At 50.7% G+C, this 23,444-nt stretch overlaps 1 protein-coding gene across 2 annotated transcripts in view; it reads right to left on the reverse strand.

The window, feature by feature from the left end:
• The window catches only part of LOC144172732 (cytochrome P450 3A15-like), a 57,929-nt gene that overhangs the window by 20,035 nt on the left and 14,450 nt on the right, over window positions 1-23,444 (reverse strand). For both annotated transcript variants that reach the window (XM_077701345.1, XM_077701346.1), the window contains 4 exons: window positions 17,779-17,895; window positions 16,013-16,101; window positions 3,797-3,942; window positions 1,896-2,011 (listed from right to left, as the gene is read on the reverse strand). In XM_077701345.1, coding sequence (XP_077557471.1) covers window positions 1,896-2,011; window positions 3,797-3,942; window positions 16,013-16,101; window positions 17,779-17,895 — 468 coding nt within the window. The remainder of the gene's footprint in view (window positions 1-1,895; window positions 2,012-3,796; window positions 3,943-16,012; window positions 16,102-17,778; window positions 17,896-23,444) is intronic.

Raw genomic sequence — 23,444 nt, forward strand, 5'->3', positions numbered from 1 at the left:
GGGAGCGCCTCCTTTATTTTGCGTCTAAGCACTTGGCGATCTTTCGAAAAGTTCTTGACTGTTACAGGAATCAGTTTGAAATTTTCGCGACTATTCACCGATGTAATTTTGACTTAAATAAAGGGATTGTCACGATTAAGTCAATAAATTATTGTCAGTGAGGAAACGATTGAAAACTGAGATTTTCCTGACTATTTAACTATTTAATTTCGAATTAAGTTTTATACAGGGATAGTCACGATTAAGCCAATAAATTATTATGTCGAAGTGAAAAATGACTTCTGGGGTGTGCATTGAGAGACTTTACATGTACTTTATTCTGTGATGCGGGCCGATATGTCTTTGATAATATATCCCGCACTGATTACCTCTGTACGTTGAAGATACTTGAAAACTGCTTCCTAGGTTTTTTTTTTTTTTTTTTTTATGCTTGCTGATACACCGACGATGCTCAGGTTACATTTCGCACCGTGGCAGCATCCAAGGGATATAGTCGCAACGTTACTATGCAAGGGGCTCTCCGTTGTCTGAAAGAGGTGAAATCTTCATCCTTCCTCCACTTACATGTTTTAGTTGCAACATTGACAGATATTAATCGCAGTAATTTCTCTCATGAATTGATAACCATGTTCCAATCTTTATGCATCCGTATTTATATGGTCATTGGTTCTAATGCAGGAAAGGATACCCGTTCGTTGCTTCATACTGGTTGCTTTAAAAGAAAAACGTTCTACTCTGAGGAAAAAATACCCAAAACAGACGTTTCGGGCTGAGATTTCTTTCAAACGAGGCGCAAGCTTACCACTGCCCGTAGCTACTATGAAGTAGGATGGGCAGCTCCAACAATGCCTTGAAATGCGATTTACAATGTGCAAGAAGACCCAAAATTAAGCCATTATCGGCCGTCAGAGTCTCGTGATCGCTTGTGACATTAACCTATGTGAACAGTACAGTGAACTAGGAGCGTCAGATCGCGTTTCCTCTACCACGAGGGAAGCCAATTTTTTGGCTTGATAGCTCGACGCGGAATTGAGTATTTGCTGACACCGCGTATGTTGTTATTCCCACTTTTATTGCGAAAGCGTCAAGTGGCTCATTGAACTAAAAGGTCGCCGTCCCAAAAACGCGGCACACAAGTTACCATCGACGTTGCATAGTACGTCCCTCAGTAAAAAAAAAAAAAATACCGGGCCATCTCTACTAACGTGAAACCTGGGGAGGGGCAAAGCATGCAGTGTATGAGTCTATTCTTGGCGCCTTGGCGTTTTTTTCAACAGAGATGAAACCGTTGGTGGGTAGAGTATACAGCTTTGCATTAAAAGTCTCGTGCCCTTGAAGCACAAAGCTCTCTAGCGCAAGGCGTAAACGAGTGCCCCTGTGTTTTTTTTAGTACGCGTTATGTCCTAGCGCGAGGCGTAAACGACCTTCCCGGTGTTTTAGTACCGTGACTACATGAGACGACGATTACGACGACGACGACAGGAGACGCCAACAACACCAGCCCCTAATGGGCTTCGCCCCTTAAAAACACAAAGGAAAGAAACGCGCGCTTCTAGACAATGCCTCGGCATGCACAGCACCCAGGGGCGCACCAGTCACCAGAGACAGAGGGCCCTCCCCGCGGAAGAAACCGCCACCCGTCATTTAATTCGAAATTTAGGCTATAGAGTTCACTATTCGTAAGAAGTGTTCGTGCTTCTTCAAAATTATGTATACTCTGAGTGGTATGTTACATTTGTTTTAGCTCTCAAAGGATCATGTTTCGTATGCAGTGTCTTACATTGTTCTTTGTGTTAAACTGTTCGTCTGCGTTGCTGAGGCCTTCTTTGACGGAATAAGTGAAATAAGTATGAGCTGCCGGTATGGTGCAGAAAACACTCAACTCGCATACATACCTGGTGGTGTTCTTTTCGTTTTTTGATGATCCCCAAAGAAAAATTTTTGAAGTACTGGAAGACCGCTGCATTTAACGGACGTATTTTGAGAGCTTGTGACACGTCGGTGAATAGTGCTGTAACAGAGAAAAAAAATATATAATGAATTTTACTTTCTATGCTTGGCGCCTATGATGTTGAGAATAAATGTCAACCCGATGTTTGACCACAGTTAGGGAAACAAAACCTCATGATGCATTTTCTCTACTTAATCAAATCAGCAGCCATGCAATCAAATAAGAGCCTACTTTTTTATCGCAACAAAGAACGTTCCTATCAATCATCTTCAGTCGTTGTTTTGTCCTACCCGAACAATGAGAAGTTGCACTGAACTCAACGCAGCTGCACAAAATAGAACATTTTTGTAGCGTATACGGACATGCGTACAACCTACCCTTATATTTTTTTCTTTAGTTCAGCACCGTTCATTTTTATCTAGTCATTACTGATAGAGAACTGGGCAGTCATGCGTATACAATGTTATCGTTTCATAACACGTCTCGAAAAACATATTTTTAAAAAATTGGAAACAGTAACTTAGTTTCTTCAGTAACTTCACCAACTTTCAGGAGGACAGCTTAGAATTTCAGATTGAATTATTTCATATTATAGCTAACATTGCTGCCAATGGGGAAAAAAAGGAACAATTTTCTTATAAACAGAACAATTTTTAGTAAGTTTTGTAGGGTACAGAGCGGCTTTTTCTGGGGCACCTTATCGAAAGACTTGGCCAAATCGACAAAAATTGCATCTACTTGCAATCGTTCGTTAATAGTTAGAACAAAATGATGAGCTACTTTTACAAAATGAGTTGTAGTTGTCGTTGGTTAGGAGAAAGGACTTAGCGGAAAAGTATTTTTTAGTCTAGCAACAATAGACACCACGCCTGGCATGACAACAATAGATTCTTTATTAACCGCTGGTAGACAAGATCTAGCAGGAACTTTGTGTTGGTGGCACGGATGAAAGGATGGAAGGCAGGAAGAATCTAGAATAAAGGCAGGAAGTTAACCTGGCTAGAGCCTAGTTTGCTATCCTTCACGTGGAAAAGGGTACATAGGCAAAAAGAGAAAGGAAAGAATGAAGAAAAATTGTAGCAGACAGGGCTGAAAGTACCAGTAAAAGTAGAAGGATGACTAGGCCAACTCCTCAAACGTTGGCCTGGACGTTCTGGTTTCATTGCATTGGAAATTAGAACACATATTGGCCGGAATACATACTGCCCAGGAGAATTCTCTGTTAATCGCTTGTCTATTATTTTGCTGCCAGCGCCTACTCGTACCTTTTCCACTGATGAAAGCTGATTTTTGCTGGGGTCAGGCCACGCCCGTCTGTCTTGATTGATCGAAAAAGAGGGTAACGCGCTCCTCGCTTTCTTAGATTACTCTCGTTTGATCGACAGTGGGATCGATCTCACTAGAAGTTTTCAGAAGCGGCTACACTAAATACACGCATTTTACGTATCGCAGCATTATATTCACCGAATCTCGGGTGTGCGTGTTTTTCTGTACGACTGCTTCTTCGACGTTTGGTGCTTCGACACTTTACTTACGAGGACACGTTAATTTCAGTCAGCCTTTATAGTACAATAACATATGGGTGCCGATGCAGACATTAAGGCAAGCACAAAGCGACTGTGTCTAAGCCTGCACATATAAAAGCGTGTGATGCGGAACTGTGAAATCGTGCCAATATAGGTCAGTGTATGTGTGTAAAATTAATTTATGCAACCAACGAGGACAAAGAGAACTGAAGGAACCACAAGCGCCGATCGTTCCCTCAAAATGGGTTTTCTTGATCAGCCTTCTTCATCAAGAAATTTCTCAAAGGACCAAAATAAACTTCGAAACGCCGTTTCTTACTTGTAAAAACCAGTTGGGGTCTCAGGTCGTTAGAAAAAGCCTTGTTGGCATTCATCACAAATTCGTTGCTGGAATCCGTATGCGAATCCAATTTTGTGCCGAAGGCGCACCTGGCGATGACGTCCATTCCGTAGTTACCAAAGAACCTGCGACATGTTACATTCGCAGCTGCATATATCTCTTTCTTTAAGAGTGCTTAGTTGCAGCAAATGTGGACTTCCTGGGAAGTGAATTGTGTCTCCGGTATGGGAAGAACTAAAATGTGTCAGTACCCGAATAAAGCGTCCTTCACATGCCACAGTTATGTTAAAAGCAAGACAATATAGCATACACTCTTCCTTTTGGCTGTTATTTTCTTTTTCACGAGTATTGTGCGAATCGCGCAATGCCTGGGAGGAGTTCTGCAGCCCGAAAGAGAGACGGTGCACGCTTTATGCAGTATTTGCTATACTTGCCTGCAGCTCACGCTACTAAATGTTCGCCCTTGCAACCACTAAACTTGCGTTCAATTATATACAGCAGGATAACCGATCATATAACGTGCTTGTGTTTTCGTTTCCCGCAGTAAGTTATAAAAATGGCCTTTGAGTGGTAATTAGAACGTGTAGAGCAGGCTGAGGCAAAAAGCTCTATAAACCAAGACCTACAACAAGTGCATGAAAATAAACCTGGCGCTTTTTTCCCTTTGTGTTCACCTGCCGCTGCCACCACATCATCGGGGGTGCGAGTGACTCCGGCTGCAAACTGTGCCACGTCCAGAGACCGGTCTTAATGTTCTCTGCGACAACCCGTGCTACGTGAATTCGCGAGAGGAGTTAGCGGCATAATGATCCGCGCTTTAGACTGTGCGGTCGTGTCAAGGGATGTGCCTGCTGGGACCTTGGTCGAACCGGCGCGTGCACACGACAAATTCAAGGCGGTGCTGACATTTTTGCAAAGCAGCGGCTTGGCAGCTGAACTGTATACCTTAGAAAGACTTAAAGACGTTGTACAAGGTGCAAATGTCAGTTGGGCCCATCTTGCTGAACTGAATAATACAAAGACAATAACGTTCTACATATAGCCATGCCTTTATCCTCGTCATTTACCGGCGTTATCTGTTCCTTCCTCTTAACGCACAACGAGTAACTGTTAAGGGCTGGTACCATCAAACAGATCTCTGTTTTTGTGGCGCCGCACGAACCGTTACCTTAAAACACGTAACGTCCGCGAATCCACCTGAGCGAAAAGCAAAACAGTGCCTGGGGACAGGCATGCCGAGCCAGCAAGAGCTTGTCTGGGTAGTTAGGCAACGCCGAGCTGGAGAATGCAGAGCCAGCAAGAAAGAAGAGGTGACGTCTTTGTTGCTAGGTAAGGTCCAACCTCAGTGAAAAGTTTGAGACGGCACCATGTCCTCCAACGTTCGAAAAATGTAAAAAGCGTGCATAGCATGTAGTTCGTTCTGCCATGGCCTCTGATTAAATCATCGCATCATCTCAGCGAAACATGCTGACCTGCCGCACTCATCACTTAGCGGCGGTCTCGACTGGGATGGTCACCGCAGCCCGGAGACAATGCAACGAGACGGAGAAGAAGGAATCATGTGGAACACCGCGCCATGTTCAACCAACTTAGGTAAGGTAATACCCCTGTCAAACGTGCCTATTTAAGTGCACTTATGCCGAGTACACTCGGCCTCCCCGAATGACACTTTGGCTGCGCGCTGCTAAACGATGAAACAAAGTGTCCTTGGCCATGATGTCAGTGAAGATAGCCGGCGTGAATATTACGCAAAATTACTTGAAATTCCCCATCTTCATAACGTGAGAAATAATGTAATCATTTCATTTTCTTTGCATTGTTTAAAATCGCAATCGGCGCCTCGCACACGTCCACAAAAAACGGAGTCGGGACAGCGACTGAACACCGGACACCGGCGCAGATGCCCTCACTGTTATTCCCTGCGCAGCGAATAGCAGCAGCATTATCGTTCGGGGAAAATTATCTGAAAGCGTGGAATATAACAGAGAAGGCTGAAGTGGGAACACAATCACAGGGTGACAAGAAACTTCCTACGAGAATGCCACAGAGAACGGCTGCCATGAAGCAAAACCCCACCAGGCGGCGCTGGCACGTCGTTGAGAGAGAGGTTATTTTCTTGTTTTCCGTCGCGGCTTCTCTTTTTGCAAAGGTAAATCAGCAATCTCACGAGATTACTCACTCGGCGGGCTGGCCCCGGTAAAGTGTGTTTGGGGAACACACTCAGCTTACAGTGCGTTCCTTGTAAAGCGTCATTCGTGTTTGCCGTTTAGCTGCTCCCGAATGACATTTTAGCCGAGTGCACTCTGTGGAAGTGCACTTAAATAGGCACGTTAGACAGGGGTATTCATCGCGGTGCGGTGCAAATTAACACTTAGTGCCAGAGAGGCGGAAGAGGCGGCGCCTCCGCCATAGGCAATGCTCGGGCGCGTTGCCGCTCCCGGCTTTCTCTGCTCGCTGTTGTAGGACGCGCGTACCAAGAGAGCCTCGCGTGTTGACTCCTTGTCCGCTGTCGGGTTACTACCTGCACCAACGCCAACGCTTTGGAGGTTGAGCTCATGCCGGCGTATACAGTTGAACCTGGATGTAACGAACCTCTATGTAACGAATTCCTGGATTTAACGAAGTGTTTGAATTGCCCATTGCCACCCCCATTGACGCCCATGTGTTTGCGACCTCTGTGTAACGAAACGTCACGGCGATTAACCTTGATCAACGCCGCCTGTATTAACATTGCCTGACGCGTCGCGCGCTTTTCAATGGAAAGGGTAGGGACGCTTAGTTCGGGCACTGATCCGCTATGTGGCGCGTGCCGGCGGACATTTCGCCTTACGTCACTGCTCGCGAGTCGCGAACGCTGCACCCACTTCTACGATGTGTGTCTGTCAGCTTGCCTGTTGGGCTTCAAGGGCCGTTTCGCTTACATATTAGCCGTGACGGGGCGCTAGTTCTGTGGCGCACTGGGGATCTCGTTCAACGTGTCGCTCGCTTCATACTTGCTGCATTTTTCCAAAGATAAAGACGGAGGCGGACTGAAATAGTCTAAGAACATACTGATTGTCGGGTAGACATATAGCTAACAGAAAAACGATATTGCCGCGAACCATACATTGGGTTTTGTTTATTTGTGTTTTGCTTTTACCGCCCGGCTGCGCCGGTCTGCGTTATCTCTGCGCCAAGGGAAGCGCGTGGTCCATTCTTTCTTTCTGTGCCGCATGTACGTGTTATCTATTGTGATAGGGAGAGCATTCCGATCTAACGTGAACAGCCCAGAATAATCTTCTTGGATCTACTATGTTCTCGATGCGAATCGACGTTTCGAGAACCACGCGCGCCGAAAGATAAAAGCCTGCAGTGCGGACGCCGGGGCATTCGATTCGACGACACTCGCCTGTGCAAGTCACTTTGTTGACCGCTGCTTCTCCGCCTCTGTATTCTTTTGAGTTGTTAGGGGAGCACAAGTTCGCTCCAATAAACGTGTTTCTCATTCAACACACCTGCATCGTCCTTGTCTTCGTGACATCTGGTGGAGGTGCTGGGTACGCACCCTTCATGCCCACTACAACCTCGAAAAGCCGCCAAGCCAGTCCAACAAGAGCCAGCCCCCGCCTGCAAGATTTACCACCCGAGTTCGGTTTGATGCCAGAAGGGCCCAAGAAAAGGAACGCTGCAACCAACATCATGGTGCAAGAAACAACGTCGCCAATCGTCCTGCAGCAGCCCCGGGAACCGCCATCGTTCCGAGGAGCCCCCGCAGAAGACCCAGAAGAATGGTTGGAGAAACTGGAGCGCGTCCGGAAATTCAACAGGTGGGACGACGCAGAAACGTTCCGGCACGTTTTCTTTTACTTGGAAGATTCGGCTCGCACTTGGTTCGAGAACCACGAGAGCTCCTTGACAAACTGGGCTCAGTTCAAAAGCGAGTTTACTAAGACCTTCACTACCATCGTGCGGAAAGAAAGAGCCGCCCTTTTGTTGGAAACGCGCACGCAACACCCCAACGAAGGTGTCGTGATCTTCGTTGAGGAGATGAAGCAGCTATTTCGCCGCGCGGACCCCGAAATGACGGAAGAAAAGAAGTTGCGCTTCTTAATGCGCGGAGTGAAGGAGGAACTGTTTGCTGGACTTGTCCGAAATCCGCCCAAAACCGTCGCCGAATTCGTGACCGAAGCCAGCACCATTGAGAAAGCCCTCGAAATGCGTGCTAAGCAGTATGACCGCAACTTTGTTGGCGCGGCCAATGCGAACGACTTTGGCAGCACGCGGATCCCGGCCGACAGCCTACGCGAGACTATCCGCGCAATAGTGAGAGGAGGTGCGGAAACTTCTCCCAACGCCGCCGCAGCCCCAAGTCGCTTCCCTCACCGACGTGATTAGAGAAGAAGTGCAACAAGCGTTGGGAACTTCTACGCCATCCGAGGTACCCCGAGAGCCACAAGCTATGACATACTCCGCGGCTGTTCGTCGACCCCGCCCTGCTCCAACACGCCGTCAAGAGGCCCCGCCGTACCGCCGCCCACTATCACCCGCCCGACCCCCGGTAGCCCGAAACCAGACGCTGAGGAAGACGGACGTATGGCGAACTCCCGATAACCGTCCTCTGTGCTACCACTGCGGAGAGGCCGACCACATTTACCGTCGCTGCCCATACAAGAGACTCGGACTGCGTGGTTTCTCCGTCGACGCACCTCGCCCTCTCCCTGGCCAACGACCACGTGAGATCGACGAGTATCTATCTGAAACCAGCCGTGGCCCAGCGCGTTTCAACCGTTCGCCGTCGCCCTACCCCTACCAATCGCCGAACCGCCGTAGCAACGCTGACTTCGCCCGTGGAAGGTCCCCCAGCCCACGCGGGGGAAACTAAAGGCGGCAACTTCTGGAGGTGAAGTTGCTCTACGGCGAAAAACTAGAAACCCTCCAACGACGCAAGGACGCGCTGAAGACAGTGATTCACGACATGCCCTCATCCCGACGACCCGACCTAACCCTGACGAGACTCCCGAACACGACGACAGCTACACGGCGCGACGCGTACCCGACCTGACCGAGACGTCCGTTGAGAAGACGACGACAACGACGATGCACAGTGCCCGACCATCAACACGTACAAGCAGAGATACGACGCCCCGACGAACCCGGAACTCGAGGACGACTGCATCTGACGTCAAGGTGTCCATCGACGGCTTTGACGTAGTCGCCCTCGTAGACACGGGAGCTGACTATTCGGTAATGAGCGGACCATTTGCGTCTAAACTGAAGAAAGTTATGACCAGATGGGACGGTCCGCACATACGCACAGCAGGAGGCCACCTCGTGACGCCAAGTGGAACGTGCACATCGCGCGTCACCATAGACGGCACAACGTACCCTGCGGCGTTCGTCGTTCTGCCTAACTGCTCCCGCGACGTGATTCTCGGAATGGATTTTTTGACGGACAACGGCGCAATAATTGATCTGCAGACCAAGTCGATAACATTTTCCTCCAATCACTCCACGACGCCGCAGCCGAACCCCGATCACCGTGCTGCTGTCAGGATCGCCGACGATCACATCACCCTGCCACCCCGCGCAAGCTTGATGATCGCCGTCTACTGTGAGGATACTGCTTCTGACATCGACGCTATCGTAAAGAGTGATCGAAGGTTGCTTCTCGACCGCGGTGTCTCCGTCGCAAGAGGCATTGCGCACTTTAAGCAACGCCAATCTCACGTTTTGGTCACTAATTTCACCGAAGAGTACCAGCATTTAAACAAGGGAGCTGCAATTGCATTCCTCGAAGAAACGCAAGAAGCAAGTGACGTGATCGCGGTCGCCGACTTTGAACGCACCCCCGTAGAAACCTTCAAGCTCCCGCAGCCCTTCGACGTGAATCCGGCGCTACCGCAAGAACAACGGAACAAATTATTGGCTTTGCTGCGTCGCTATAGCGAATGTTTTTCGTCGAGCGCAAAACTACGTCAGACCCCTCTAGCGAAGCACCGAATAATAACCGAAGATGGAGCCCGACCTACCCGACAGTCACCGTACCGCGTCTCTTCACACGAACGGGAAGCCATCCGGACTCAAGTCGACGACATGCTCAGCGACGACATTATACAGCCATCGAAAATCCCCTGGGCTGTGCCCGTCGTACTCGTAAAGAAAAAAGACGGCACATTAAGGTTTTGTGTTGACTACCGGCGACTGAACAAAATCACGAAAAAGGACGTGTACCCCCTCCCCCGAATCGACGACGCCCTCGACCACCTCTGCCACGCGAAGTACTTCTCATCGATGGACCTGAAGACCGGCTACTGGCAAATTGAAGTGGACGAGAGAGACCGAGAGAAGACTGCATTTATAACCCCAGACGGCCTATACGAGTTCAAGGTGATGCCGTTTGGGCTGTGCACAGCACCAGCGACGTTTCAAAGAGTCATGGACACTGTGCTAGCTGGCCTTAAGTGGCACACCTGCCTCGTATACCTCGACGACGTAGTGGTATTCGCCCGGACTTTCGACGAACACCTTGCAAGGTTGGAGTCTGTACTCGAGGCCATTCGTACGTCGGGGTTGACGCTGAAGCCTGAAAAGTGCCGTTTCGCATACGAGGAACTCAAGTTCTTGGGCCACGTCGTCAACGCCGCGGGAGTCCTACCTGACCCGGCAAAAACTTCAGCTATCGCGAACTTCCCTAGGCCGAAAGACAAGAAGGGCGTGCGAAGATTTCTCGGGCTGTGCGCATACTACCGGCGCTTCGTCGCAAACTTCGCACGCATTGCAGAGCCACTCACGCGCTTGACGAAAGACAGCACCCCTTTCAGCTGGGAAAACGACCAAGAAAAAGCATTCTGCGAGCTGCAAAAACGCCTGCAAAGCCCGCCCGTGCTCGCTCATTTCGACGAAAATGCCGAAACGGAAATGCACACGGACGCCAGTGATATAGGCTTGGGTGCCGTCCTTGTCCAAAAGCAAAGCGGCTGCGAAAGGGTAATCGCCTATGCCAGCCGTGGTCTGTCGAAGGAGGAGAAAAACTATTCTGCCTCTGAGAAAGAGTGCCTGGCTATTATATGGGCGATTTCAAAATTTCGCCCATACGTGTATGGAAGGCCATTCAAGGTTGTAACAGACCACCATGCGCTGTGTTGGCTCGCCAATTTGAAGGACCCCTCTGGCCGTCTTGGGCGGTGGAGCTTGCGCCTGCAGGAGTTCGACGTTACAGTCGTTTATAAATCAGGCAGGAAACACTCCGACGCCGACTGCCTGTCCCGCGCCCCCGTCGACCCACCACCACAAGACTCTGATGAAGACAGCGCGTTCTTCGGGATCGTGACGGAGAGCGACCTAGCCGCCCAGCAGCGCGCCGACCCCGACTAACGCGTCATAATCGAGTACCTCGAGGGATGCAACGTTGCCGTTCCTAGGACCTTCAAACGCAGCTTACCAGCATTCAGCCTGAGAAACTCCGTCCTCGTGAAGAAGAATTTCAGCCCCGGAACAAGAGCGAATTACCTTCTCGTCATCCCCGCGGACCTTCGTGACGAAATTTTGGAAGCGTGCCACGACGACCCGTCTTCCGGACATCTCGGCACAGCCCGCACTATTGGAAAAATCAAGGCGAGGTACTACTGGCCCGGCCTTACCTCTGACGTCACCCACTACGTCAGGAGCTGCCGTGACTGCCAGCGACGAAAAACGCCGCCGACAAGACCCGCCGGACTTCTACAACCGATCGCCGTCCCATCGAGACCATTTCAACAGATTGGAATGGACCTTTTAGGCCCGTTCCCTACGTCACGATCACAGAACAAGTGGATTGCCGTAGCGACAGACTACATGACGCGCTACGCAGAGACCGCCGCTCTTCCAAGGGGGACTGCACAAGAAGTGGCAAAGTTCTTTATAAGCCAAGTTGTGCTGCGACATGGAGCCCCGGAAGTCCTAATCACAGACCGCGGAACGGCATTTACTGCGGAGCTGATGCAAGGAGTATTACGCTACAGCAACACGGATCACCGAAGAACGACGGCGTACCACCCCCAAACGAACGGACTAACAGAACGTCTGAACAAGACAATCGCAGATATGCTGTCAATGTACGTTGACGTTGAACATAAGACTTGGGACGAAGTGCTCCCGTATGTCACGTTTGCGTACAACACGGCTATCCAGGAGACGACGCAGCTGACGCCGTTCGAGCTTGTCTACGGTAGAAGCCCGACTACGATGCTCGACGCCATGCTTCCGCACGTAGAAGACGACGACCTTAACGCCGACGTCCACGGATATCTTCAACGTGCGGTGGAGGCCCGCCAGCTCGCTCGAGTTCGTATAACGGACCAGCAGCTGGTGGATGCGGGCCGCTACAACCTCCGACGCCGAGACGCCGAGTACCAACCAGGGGATCGTGTGTGGGTTTGGACTCCCATCCGACGACGCGGACTCAGTGAGAAGCTCCTGCGACGGTATTTCGGACCCTACCAGATTCTACGACGTGTTAGCCAACTTACCTACTAAGTGATCCCTGATGGTGACTCCGGCACATCACGACAACGCAGGCGGCCTGAAGTCGTCCACGTGGTTCGCCTAAAACCTTTCTACGGACGATGACGAACTTTTATTTTCATTTGTTCGGACTGTCGCTTATGTTAGCATCGGGTCGATGCACTCTTAGAGGGGGGGTAATGCCGCGAACCATACATTGGGTTTTGTTTATTTGTGTTTTGCTTTTACCGCCCGGCTGCGCCGGTCTGCGTTATCTCTGCGCCAAGGGAAGCGCGTGGTCCATTCTTTCTTTCTGTGCCGCATGTACGTGTTATCTGTTGTGATAGGGAGAGCATTCCGATCTAACGTGAACAGCCCAGAATAATCTTCTTGGATCTACTATGTTCTCGATGCGAATCGACGTTTCGAGAACCACGCGCGCCGAAAGATAAAAGCCTGCAGTGCGGACGCCGGGGCATTCGATTCGACGACACTCGCCTGTGCAAGTCACTTTGTTGACCGCTGCTTCGCCGCCTCTGTATTCTTTTGAGTTGTTAGGGGAGCACAAGTTCGCTCCAATAAACGTGTTTCTCATTCAACACACCTGCATCGTCCTTGTCTTCGTGACAATATTTTCGGATGGGGCAGCCATTATTTTACTGATATTTTTCTTTCTGGAGTATTTAGAGAAGAAAAAATTGCGTGCACGTTTTTTGTTCAGGCGCTTACTTCTACGATTACTTTCCAATAATATCACGGGCTTGTAAACTTCAGAAAATTATAGGAAACAAAAGGATAAGCAGCTGCGATCCCGCCACGCTGTCCGGGCGCTTCTACAGTATAGTCCTCAATTTTAGAAGTGCGTACCGATGCGGAGTGCGAACAGGGGGTTCAAAACAATACCTAAATGCGGAGGGGATAGAGGGGGGATGCCCCACTCAGAAAATTTCAGGGCCTGTGATCCGAGTAGATAAGCGCGCAAAGCCGGCATCAGCCTGCGGCAGCGCAAGGGATTTTGCTTCGTGACAAAGGAAGTTTTATCAGTGACAGACCAAGACAGACAGTCATGGTGAAAAACAAGAAGGCGTAGGAGCGCCGCCTCGGGAACGCTAAACAAACTTTCCACTATTTTGCATAGTTTCCGAGGAGCGGCGCTGGCTGGCGGACACGAAAGCACGCTGGAAGGCTACGGAGCGGGGAAGGGTAGGAGAGAGCAACAGGAGAGTGGCTGTTTGGCCATTTTTCGCTCACGCGTTAGGCATTGTTTATACAGGCGGCGTTGCCTTGATGTAACGAAATCGGCGAGCTGATCAGTCATTATCTTTTTTTTAGATGCGACGCACCTCTTGCCCGGGGGTATGTCCCTCCGGCGTCGTTGTCGCGGCGTCCGCACACCACCTGCGATGCGCAAACTCTCCTCCGTTCTTCTCGCCAACAGCTGTGTGCAACGCGCTCTTTCTGTCTCATTATCATAACAGCTGCGCGCGCTTCGCTGACGCTTCTCTCTCGCATTTGCTCTCGCTGCGCATGCGCAACTCTCCTCCGTTCGTCTCCTCTCCTTCAAGTGCTGAATATAAAGCGGTGAGCGCGCTGCGCCGGTTGTCAAGTGCGTTCGCTTGACTGCGCTTGACTTTGCTTGTGCTTCGCTTCTCATGTCGCGTATGTATGTGCATGAAAAGTAAAATTACGCCCATCTTTCCGCGTATGAGAACACCCGCGTGTGATGGCATCCATCATACGCGTTCACAACACGTTTCACGCGATTTAGAGAATCAACCCAATAGAAACGCCAATTGAACCCCCCCCCCCCCCCCCCCCCGATGAGTCGCATCACATCAGGGTTCCCTCGCGGGAAGATGGGCGTAATTTTCACTTTTACTCAAGAATCGGCCGGAGAAATGAACTAATTTAGCGAATACTTGCACTACCGTAAGAAGCCAGCAGCAATGAAAACGTCTGGAATTGCCTAAACACTAAATTCACAATAATGGTGATGATGACGATGATGATGAACGGAGGGGCTAGCACCACCCGTTGCTAACGTAGCAGTCCCTTCTGGTTCTGCTTGTGTATCGTGACACCACACCAGCCAGCAAGAGTAGCTACCCTGCACCGTTTTTTTTTTTTTTTTTGCCCGCTCCGCAAACTACGGTGCGTTTCCACGTGTGAGTGCGCTTTCGGTTCCAGACTTAAGTTTTGAGGTGCTAAGCCGTCCTGTCGGCGTGTAGTCGCGCGTCTCCAATTCTATCAGTGGTATCGGTTCGTCGGTGATGAGTGATGCTGCTAGAAAACGAAAAGTTGTATCTTTTCAAGAAAAGCGCACAATTTTAAATGCCGTCTCCGCTGGCGAGAAAGAAGAATGTTCCCACGTCGTACCCCAGCTAGCAACCTCTCAACAATCTACAATCTTGAGTGCGGTAAAGAGCATCCAGTTCGCGAAAATGCACTTTTTCGGCATACGTTTGGTTCTTGTGACGCGTTAAGGCACCGAAAAGTGTCAAAAGGAAAAAGTGATTCTTAAGTTACGTTTCTTAATACCGGTAAATGACCTTGCTTTTTTGGGGGCGCCGTGTAGAGCCTGGGCTCGTGCGAAAGCAGGTGCAACTCACGCAGTTTTTCGCTGTGAAATGAATTCATGGGGGTGAGTGCACCTTCACTTATTTGTAGCACTTCGGCTTCGTTTCTGCTTCTTTGCGTGAGCCATAACTCGAAACTTGCACGTTATGAAAACCTCGATGTAACGAAAAATTCTGAGGTTTTCTCAACATCGTCGCATCCAGGTTTAACTGTACAAGCTTTCGCTTAGCACTATAGTGTTTACCCCAAAGCTCACAAAGCTCTGTACAAGGATGCATATATAGCCTGTGGCAGTACGCAGCGCTATGAGAGCGGAGACGCGGCGCATTAGAAATAGCCACGAGGAATAGCCACTTCGCTTGCAGTGTGACCTGCTGCAACTGCTTGTACGCAACATACCAATCGTAACGAGGAATACATAGAACGTACCAATCACACTGGATTCACTTATTAGCTATACAGGCATTTACGGGAGAAGTATACCACAATAACGCAACATCCATTTTCCGTGAGGAGGCACTGCGTAGCCCAGACCCAGGGGTGCAGTCCACCCTGATCACCCGCCGAGCTACTGACGTCTCCACACGGTTCTCCACCCGTCTCTCTCTCTCTATCTCTCTCTCTCTCTCTCTCTCTCTCTCTCTCTCTCTCTCTCTCTCTCTCTCTCTCTCTCTCCCTCTCTCTCTCTCTCTCTCTCTCTCTATCTATCTATCTATCTATCTATCTATCTATCTATCTATCTATCTATCTATCTATCTATCTATCTATCAATCTCGCTCTCGCTCTCTCTCTCTCTCTCTGTCTCGCTCTCCTGACAAACGTACTATCAGAATTAAGAGCGTTTTCAAGTTTGAGATTGCATTCGCATTAAAAGATCATCTCGTTCAACATTCTCCTTCGACCCGCCGTGGTGGCTCAGTGGCTATGGCGTTTTGCTGCTGTGCCCAAGGACACGGGTTCGATTCCTGGCCGTGGGGGCCGCTTCTCCGATGGAGGGGCAAAGCGAAAACACCCGTGTGCTCGAGATTTCGGCGCACGATAAAGATACCCAGGTGGTCAAAATTAATCCGGAGCCCTCCACTATGGCGCGCCTCATCGTCTGTGTAACGTCGGCGCGGTAAACACCAGAATCAATCAATCAATCACCAATCAACGTACTCCTTCATGTCCACATCTTTCTTCTGCTCAGCGGCTTCCTTCAAATGTTCACACGTTGTTCTGACGCATTCCAGAATCAGATCAGTCATCTGAAAAAGACGCAGCAAGACTGTTTGTCGTTTGTAATTCTATCTCAGCTTGTTAAGGGGATGTCAAAAGCTGTGCGCCTGAATTAGGTTATGTCAGAAGTGAGGAGTGAAAGTTTTTATGACTAACGTATCTTTCTGACGACGTTGTTTTACGTATCCGTCTTTGTTTTCACATCCCCACACACCTCGCCTGCCCTTCACATCCCCCCTCAGCTTTGTACGTGAGGAACGTCACCGCAGCGATAAAAAACGTAAGCTGCAAATATTTTTGCAATGTGCATACTAACATGCATACTGCATATGCGTACATAAATACACGCCTTCAGACCCCATGTGCACATATACATACATGCACATGCATACGTGCATACATACACACACTATGAGAATCGCGGAGAACCGCGACCCCCTATCCCGAGCCGGTGCGCGCTGGGAGAGACGCGATGCGTTGAAACCAGTCCGGTGCTACGCTGGTTCGTCGCTGCCCCGAGAGATGGCACCACCGGTCCGTGCGCTAAATAGGCGCGCTGGCTGCGCAGTAGTGTGTGCGCGGAAGACAGAGAGAGTCCGATCGGAGGTCTGGTCTGGGTGACTTCGACGGAACAGCACGGCGGCGGCGGACCATGTATCTCAGGTGGGGTCTTTTTGTCGCGCCCCGTGAGTGCCTGCCTCCCGTTCGCGATTACGACCAGGATGCCGTGATTCCTAAACGCCGTCGAGCTTCGTGCTCGCATGCTTTGGGAATTCCAAAATAAACGGCTGGGCTTCGGCACTACTCTCTACTGTGTTCTTGTATCGGCAAACCTCGCTGGGCTGAAGTAGGCGCCGGAGCCCACTTGGTTGACATGCCGGGAGCTAGCGTAGTGGCCTAGGCAGGAGTACTGGCTTGGTAGGCCCCAAAAACCCCACATATTCCACAACACATAGATACATATATATGCGTACAGTCATGAACACATGAAACGCGAACAGAAAAATATCATCCAGAACACGCAAATAGCGTGATTTCTTTGTCTGCAACTGTCCCGTGGCTTTGTTGCACTAACAAAGATTGAAAATGTGCATTTCCAAATATACCACGAGCGAGCTATTATTTTATCCCCACTATCCATATTCTTTGATCTTGCGTGTTATAGGTTCATATTTTTGTGTCCTCATTTCATTTGTCTATGACTTTACGTATATACATGCATACATACATACATACATACATACATACATACATACATACATACATACATACATACATACATACATACATACATACATACATACAAACAAACGTACGTACAAACAAACGTACGTACGTACATATATATTTATACAAATTTATATATAACTACAACTTTATACTAATTTATGCAAATACATATACAAATTTATAAACTAATTTATGTCAGTAGCAGCTTCACCTCGATTTGAGACTCAACGCCCCTGCATGGTCACTTATAGATCATTACATTCCGAAATACAGGTATTGGACCCGAACTGATAAAACGGTTTATCAATTAAATAATTCAACCAGTCGACTACTATTAATCAATTAAACGATCAGTTTTATCAAGTTTAACTGCAATCAATAATGACCTCAGTTAACGCTGAAACTCACAGCCTTCCTAAACGGTCGTTCCCTGCTTTGCGCTCTGCCGTCCCGTTGCCGTCCTACGTGATGCTCACCTTTCGAAGCTTGCCCGTAGTGAAAGCCGGACTGACTGCGGTTCGTATCTTTCTCCACTGTTCCGATGGCAGTGCTCCCAGCATATTGTCGAGGACCGGGTCAAAAAACTTGATCGGCTAAACCGAAGAAATGTGCGGAGTGAGATTCGGCTTCTCTGTGTGAGAGTTAAAAAAAACACTTAACCTCCACATGAGGCGGACCCAGGTCTACTACTACTACTAAGTGGTTCGAGTGAAAAGGAAAAGAAGATGCACTGGGGATATTATTGAGCCCAGCTGGGGGCTCACCTGCATACAACCCAGTGCGGGGGGGGAGGGGGAGGAGGGGTATATAAAGATTAGAGGAGAAAGGGAGTGATAAAAGGATAGGTAGGAGAAGGGGAGAGATAAAAGGATAGGTAGGCGAGCAACAAGAGCGAGGAGCCTCGACGTGAATATCCGTGAAGCAGCAGCAATGGCGCGTCCAGCAGACTACTGTCTATAGGCGCTGAGCAAGTCCTGTGGCCTCCAAGTAGGCCAGCAGGAGGCGGAAGACGTGACGGCGGGTGAAGTCAGGTCCTGCTGGGTGTAGCAGGTTCTCCAGGCGCTGGTGGGGCAGCCCAAGACGTTGGAGCGAAGTCTGCAGCACTCCCCGGTGTGCCGCAAACTCCGGGCAGGAGCAAAGCAGGTGCTCCAGCGTCTCAGGCTCGGGACAGTGGGCACAGGTGGGGGAGGAGCGGCGGCCTTGGCGGTGCAGTCGGGCTGCCACGTTGACACAGTTCAGCCGCAGCCGGAGCAGCAGGCTGCGGACGTCCCTGCTCAGGCGCCCCGGGAGGACCCGAGGGGTCTGGCCACTCACCACACGTCGGTCGGGGTGCATGGCGAGGGCCACTTTGGCGAGCTGCTGGCGTGCAGCGTCGAATGGTGTGACGTCCCGGGAGACAGGGGTGACTGGCTGGTGGGCACCCTTGGCCAGGGCGTCGGCGGCGTCGTTCCCCGGGATCCCCATGTGGGACGGCAGCCACTGCAGGCGGACGTTGCAGCCGCCGGAGGCAACCGCATGCAGCTTGGCAGCCAGCGATGTTTCCACATGCCCACAGGAACTGGACGGCTGGTCTGCCTCCCGTAATCGTAGCAGAGCTGGCCGAGAGTCCGTCAGGACCAAAGCCTGGCTGTCCTGGCCCGCCCGTTCCAGCAGCAGGTCCGCAGCCAGGTGCAGGCCAGCCAGCTCCGCAGTGGTTGACGACGCAGGGAAGGGCAGGCGGCACGTTCGGCTGGCGCCCAGCGCAGGAGCCGTGCAGGCAGCTGCCGCAGTGCCCGTGTGGGGCAGTACCGAGCCGTCCGTGTAGACATGTAGGCGTCCGCTGGCGCCCTCGTGCAGCATGGCGGCCACCTCCTGGTAGATGGCCGCGTGTGGGGTGGTGCGCTTGCTGCGTACCCCGGCGGACCCAGGTCGATATTCTTTTTATTTACCTGGGAGGTTTTGCGTTCCTGAAACATGACTGGTGGGGCTAGCACCCGCGGTGTTGCTTTAGCAATGCTAGTTTAGAATCCGTTCTATGAGGAGAGGGCAACGCCCCCTCCTCTAACTTCTCCTGGACCAGCCATTGGCGTTTATGCTGTAATGTTGAGTCTTGTCAGTGGTGGATCCAGGAATCCAGGAATGTGGTAGTTGAACATCGTTATAACGAACACTTATATAACGAATTACTGGCTATAGTGAACTAAATACGAGTTTTGGCTGGTCACGCTTCATTTTACTTACGCCTATTTATTTATAACGAAGCTGAAACCATAACAGCCGCGCGCGATATTGGATATAACGAAGAAGTATTGGCCAGTAGGCTGAGAAGCTACTTCGAAAAAATCCCGGCGTCCCAAACTGCAGAAGTATAAATGGTCGTGGTCCCGGTGAAATTCTTGATCCTGCTCAGTGCTGGGAATCGCCACCAGGCGAAGATCACACCCTTCCTCAAAATATAAGAAGGCAGGCCTGTTTTGTGAGGTGAACTTCGTGCTGTTGTAATTTCACGTTTCATGTTATGGTTCTTCGAGCTTGAAATAAGGGCGACCTTGTTTATAGTGGGTTCGGAGCTTAAAATATTTCGTGTTTGTATCAACGAGTTTTGCGGTATCCAGATTGCCGATTGGTTTGAGCCTTTATAGATCTGCTGTTACAACGAATATCGGATATAACCAACTGCATTACTGTCCCGATACTACTTTGTTATATCCAGGTTCGACTGTGGTATGGCAATTCCTCCTCCTTGGCGCCACTCAAAGTAGCGGTACCAACAACGAAACGCTTTCCATACTTTCGTGCGTTCTACGCCATGCTGCATGTTATCCACCGCCCATTCCCATCTCCCTAAGGTGTGCAGTGTGACTCAAGGTACTACGCCACTATCTGCCGTCGTGAAAACACCGCTTGGAGCATGTAGGTCGCGTGAAGAGTACTTGATGAGCTCACTAGGCAAACGTGAGGTGATGTCGCATTTTCGTTTGTTTGTTTTGGTGGTTTCGCCTGTTTGTTTGTTTTTAGTATATAGCCCTGAAATATGTATACAGTAAAAGCTAGTTAATTCGAACTCGGTTAATTCGAACTCGGTTAATTCGAACTTACAGTAAATTCTAACTGACGCCCTTTTCCCGCCACAGACCTGTATATATCAATGGGAAAAAAATTTAGAACCCGATAATTCGAATTCGAATTTCGAACCCGAATTTCGAACCCGATAATTCGAAATTTCGAATCCGATAATTCGGAACGGTTAATTCGAACATGAATCCCCTGGTTTCCATCGTTGCTCGCAGAAGTCAGCCCAGAGTGATTACAATGTGTTGCAAATCCAAACCGAATCAAACTTGCTAGAGATGCAAAAAAGAACGAGAAAAACAACAGCGTAGCATGCGCGCTACGCTGCTGCGGCTGCTTATTTGTCTGCCACTGCGGGCACTCCGCCGCCGGCGTCAGTGCTCCGGCGCATGCCGTTGCAGGTTTTGTAGCGCAAGCTTCACTATGCTACCTCGGGCAGTCTTCGCGGGGTGAACAGTTTTGTCCTTGAGCGCTGGACGTCAAACCACACCCCCTTCCGCAAGCACCCGGCACGGAGCAGCGGCCCGATAACGGGGAGAGACAGACGGTAGAGGAGAGATAGGTGAGGAGGGAAAGGAGACGTGCGCGGGACGTGACCCAGGAAGGTGAGGAGGCCGCGCCGCAGCGATAAGCGCGCGCCACGAAGGAAGGCCACGAGACCACGTGCGGCGCAGAACCATGTGTGATAGAGGAGGAGGAGGAGGAGGATAAACATCTTTATTGAGGGAAAAGGTTGCGTGGACTCTTCAGGAGGTGAAGTCCTCAGTCCAGGACCCCATATGCCTTGCCAGCCACTACAGCCCGCTCCACCAGCCGAAGCTGGTCGGACAGGCATGAGCTGGATAGGGCGCGCCTCCAGAGCTCGGGAGAGTTGTAAGGATTCGGCTTGGGGAGAGGGTGGGAGGGGCATCCACCAACCATGTGGAAGAGAGTACACTCTGCTCCACAGAAAGGGCAGCTAGGGGACGTAATTTCTTCGGAGTAGTGGCAGACTCTTTTTGGGTGGGGAAAGGTGTTTGTTTGCAAGGCACGGTAGTGGTGTGCCTGCTCGATAGAGAGGTGTCGGTGCGGTGGGGGAAGGGTGCGTCGGGCCAGGCGTAGATGTTGCGTCATTTCTGTATATGTCAGGAGGGGAGTAAATCTCTCCGAGGCGGTGTCTGCACTCCTCGTGCGGCGTGTCATTTCTCGCGCGAGGTCGTGCGCCATCTCGTTCCCATTCACTCCCAGATGGGCTGGAGTCCATATTATGTGGATCTGTCGCTGCGGCGGGTGGCGGAGTAGCATTGCGCGGGCCGCAGCGTGAACGGTTCCGGCCTGAAAGTGTCGGCAGGCCTGTTGGCTGTCCGTCACAACAGTAGTAGCCTGGGTGGAGCAGATGGCAAGTGCGATTGCCGCCTCTTCAGCTTCAGCTGGTGAAAGTGTTTTGACAGAGGCAGTGATAGCCTGTCCTCCTTGGGCGGGGCTTACTGCCAAGGCGAACGCTGGATAGGAGGAGTATGCTGCCGCGTCTGTGAAGGACGCGTCAGCATCTCGACTGTACTGTCGTGAGATGGCCTCCGCGCGAGCCTTGCGCCGTCCACTGTGGTGCTCAGGGTGCATATTACGCGGCAAGGGTTGTACTTTAATGAGTTCTTGAGTAGGTCGGGGGAGGGGCTCTAGAAGGGGGCCATTGTAGCCGGGTGTATTTATTCCCAGTCCTGAGAGGACCTGGCGGCCCGCGTGGGTTAGAGAAAGCCGTCGGTATTGTTGTAAAAGATGTCCTTCAACTAGTTCAGACGACGTATTGTGGATACCTAGTTGAAGAAGTAGCAAGGTGGATGTGTTTGTGGGAAGGCACAGTGCGCGCTTGTATGATCTTCGAATTATTGCATTGACACTTTCTTCTTCGTGCTTGTTGAGAAGCGCATATGGGATCGCGTACGTGATGCGGGAAATAATGAAGGCGTGCACGAGACGTAGCGCCGCATTCTCCCCGAAGCCGCGCCTCTTCGTGATGATTCGGCGCAGCATATGGGATACCTGGTCCGTAGTGTGCTTCAGCCGAGTTATGAGGGTGGAGTTACGTTTATCTTGCTGGAAGACCATCCCAAGGATCTTGATTTGAGGAGTGGGGCGGATAATGTGGCCCTCGAGGTGTATTTCGACCGGTGGAGGTGGGTCACGCTTGGGTCTTCCTGGTTGGACCACGAGTAGCTCAGACTTTTGCGGGGCGCACGAGAGTCCGCAGTATTTGGCGTACTCAGTGACCACATCGGCCGCTTCTTGAAGGCGAGCTTCCATGTCCCCCCACGAGCCTGTGCCCGTCCAAACTGTCACATCGTCGGCGTAGAGCGCATGCTTGGTGTTCGGAAGAGCTGCAAGGCGTTGTGGCAGTTTGATTAGGGCGATATTAAATAGCATCGGGGAGAGCACTGCTCCTTGTGGAGTGCCTCTGCTCGCCAGGTTGATGGGGTTGGACCTCGCTTCGCCAACGTGGAGTACCGCTTGCCTCTTAGTAAGGAAGTCTCGCACGTAAGTGTACGTGCGTTCCCCGCAATGTAGCTCTCGCAGGTGGGCCAAAATGACTGAATGGGACACATTGTCAAAGGCCCCCTTGAAGTCCAATGCCAGCATTGCCGTGGGGGAGTGTCGGGTGGCAGGGGTCATGACTTCTTCTTTAATCTGGAGGAGAATGTCCTGGGTGGAGAGGTGGGGTCTGAATCCAAACATCGAGGTTGGTATGAGGTTCCGATCATCTAGGTGACGCTGGAGGCGAGCGAGGACGATATGCTCCATTAGTTTACCGACGCAGGACGTTAGCGATATAGGTCGTAGGTTGTCAATAGAAGGGGTCTTGTTCGGTTTGGGGATGAGGTGAACGTAGGCGAGCTTCCATTCTGCAGGGATCTTGCCCTCTCGCCACACTCTATTGAGGCACGCGGTGAGGGACACGAGAGAGGCGTCATCGAGGTTGGCTAGTAGCCTGTTGGAAATTCCATCAGGACCTGGCGCGGTGTTTTTCCGTATCCGGGACAGTGCCGCTCGTACCTCCGAGATGAGGATGTCTTGATCCAATGAGGGGTTCGGCGATCCATCGTAGTCTGTGTGGCTC

This window comes from Haemaphysalis longicornis, unplaced genomic scaffold, assembly GCF_048455015.1.
Source record: "Haemaphysalis longicornis isolate Haplotype H1 unplaced genomic scaffold, Haemaphysalis longicornis Haplotype H1 scaffold_256, whole genome shotgun sequence".
NCBI lineage: Eukaryota > Metazoa > Arthropoda > Arachnida > Ixodida > Ixodidae > Haemaphysalis > Haemaphysalis longicornis.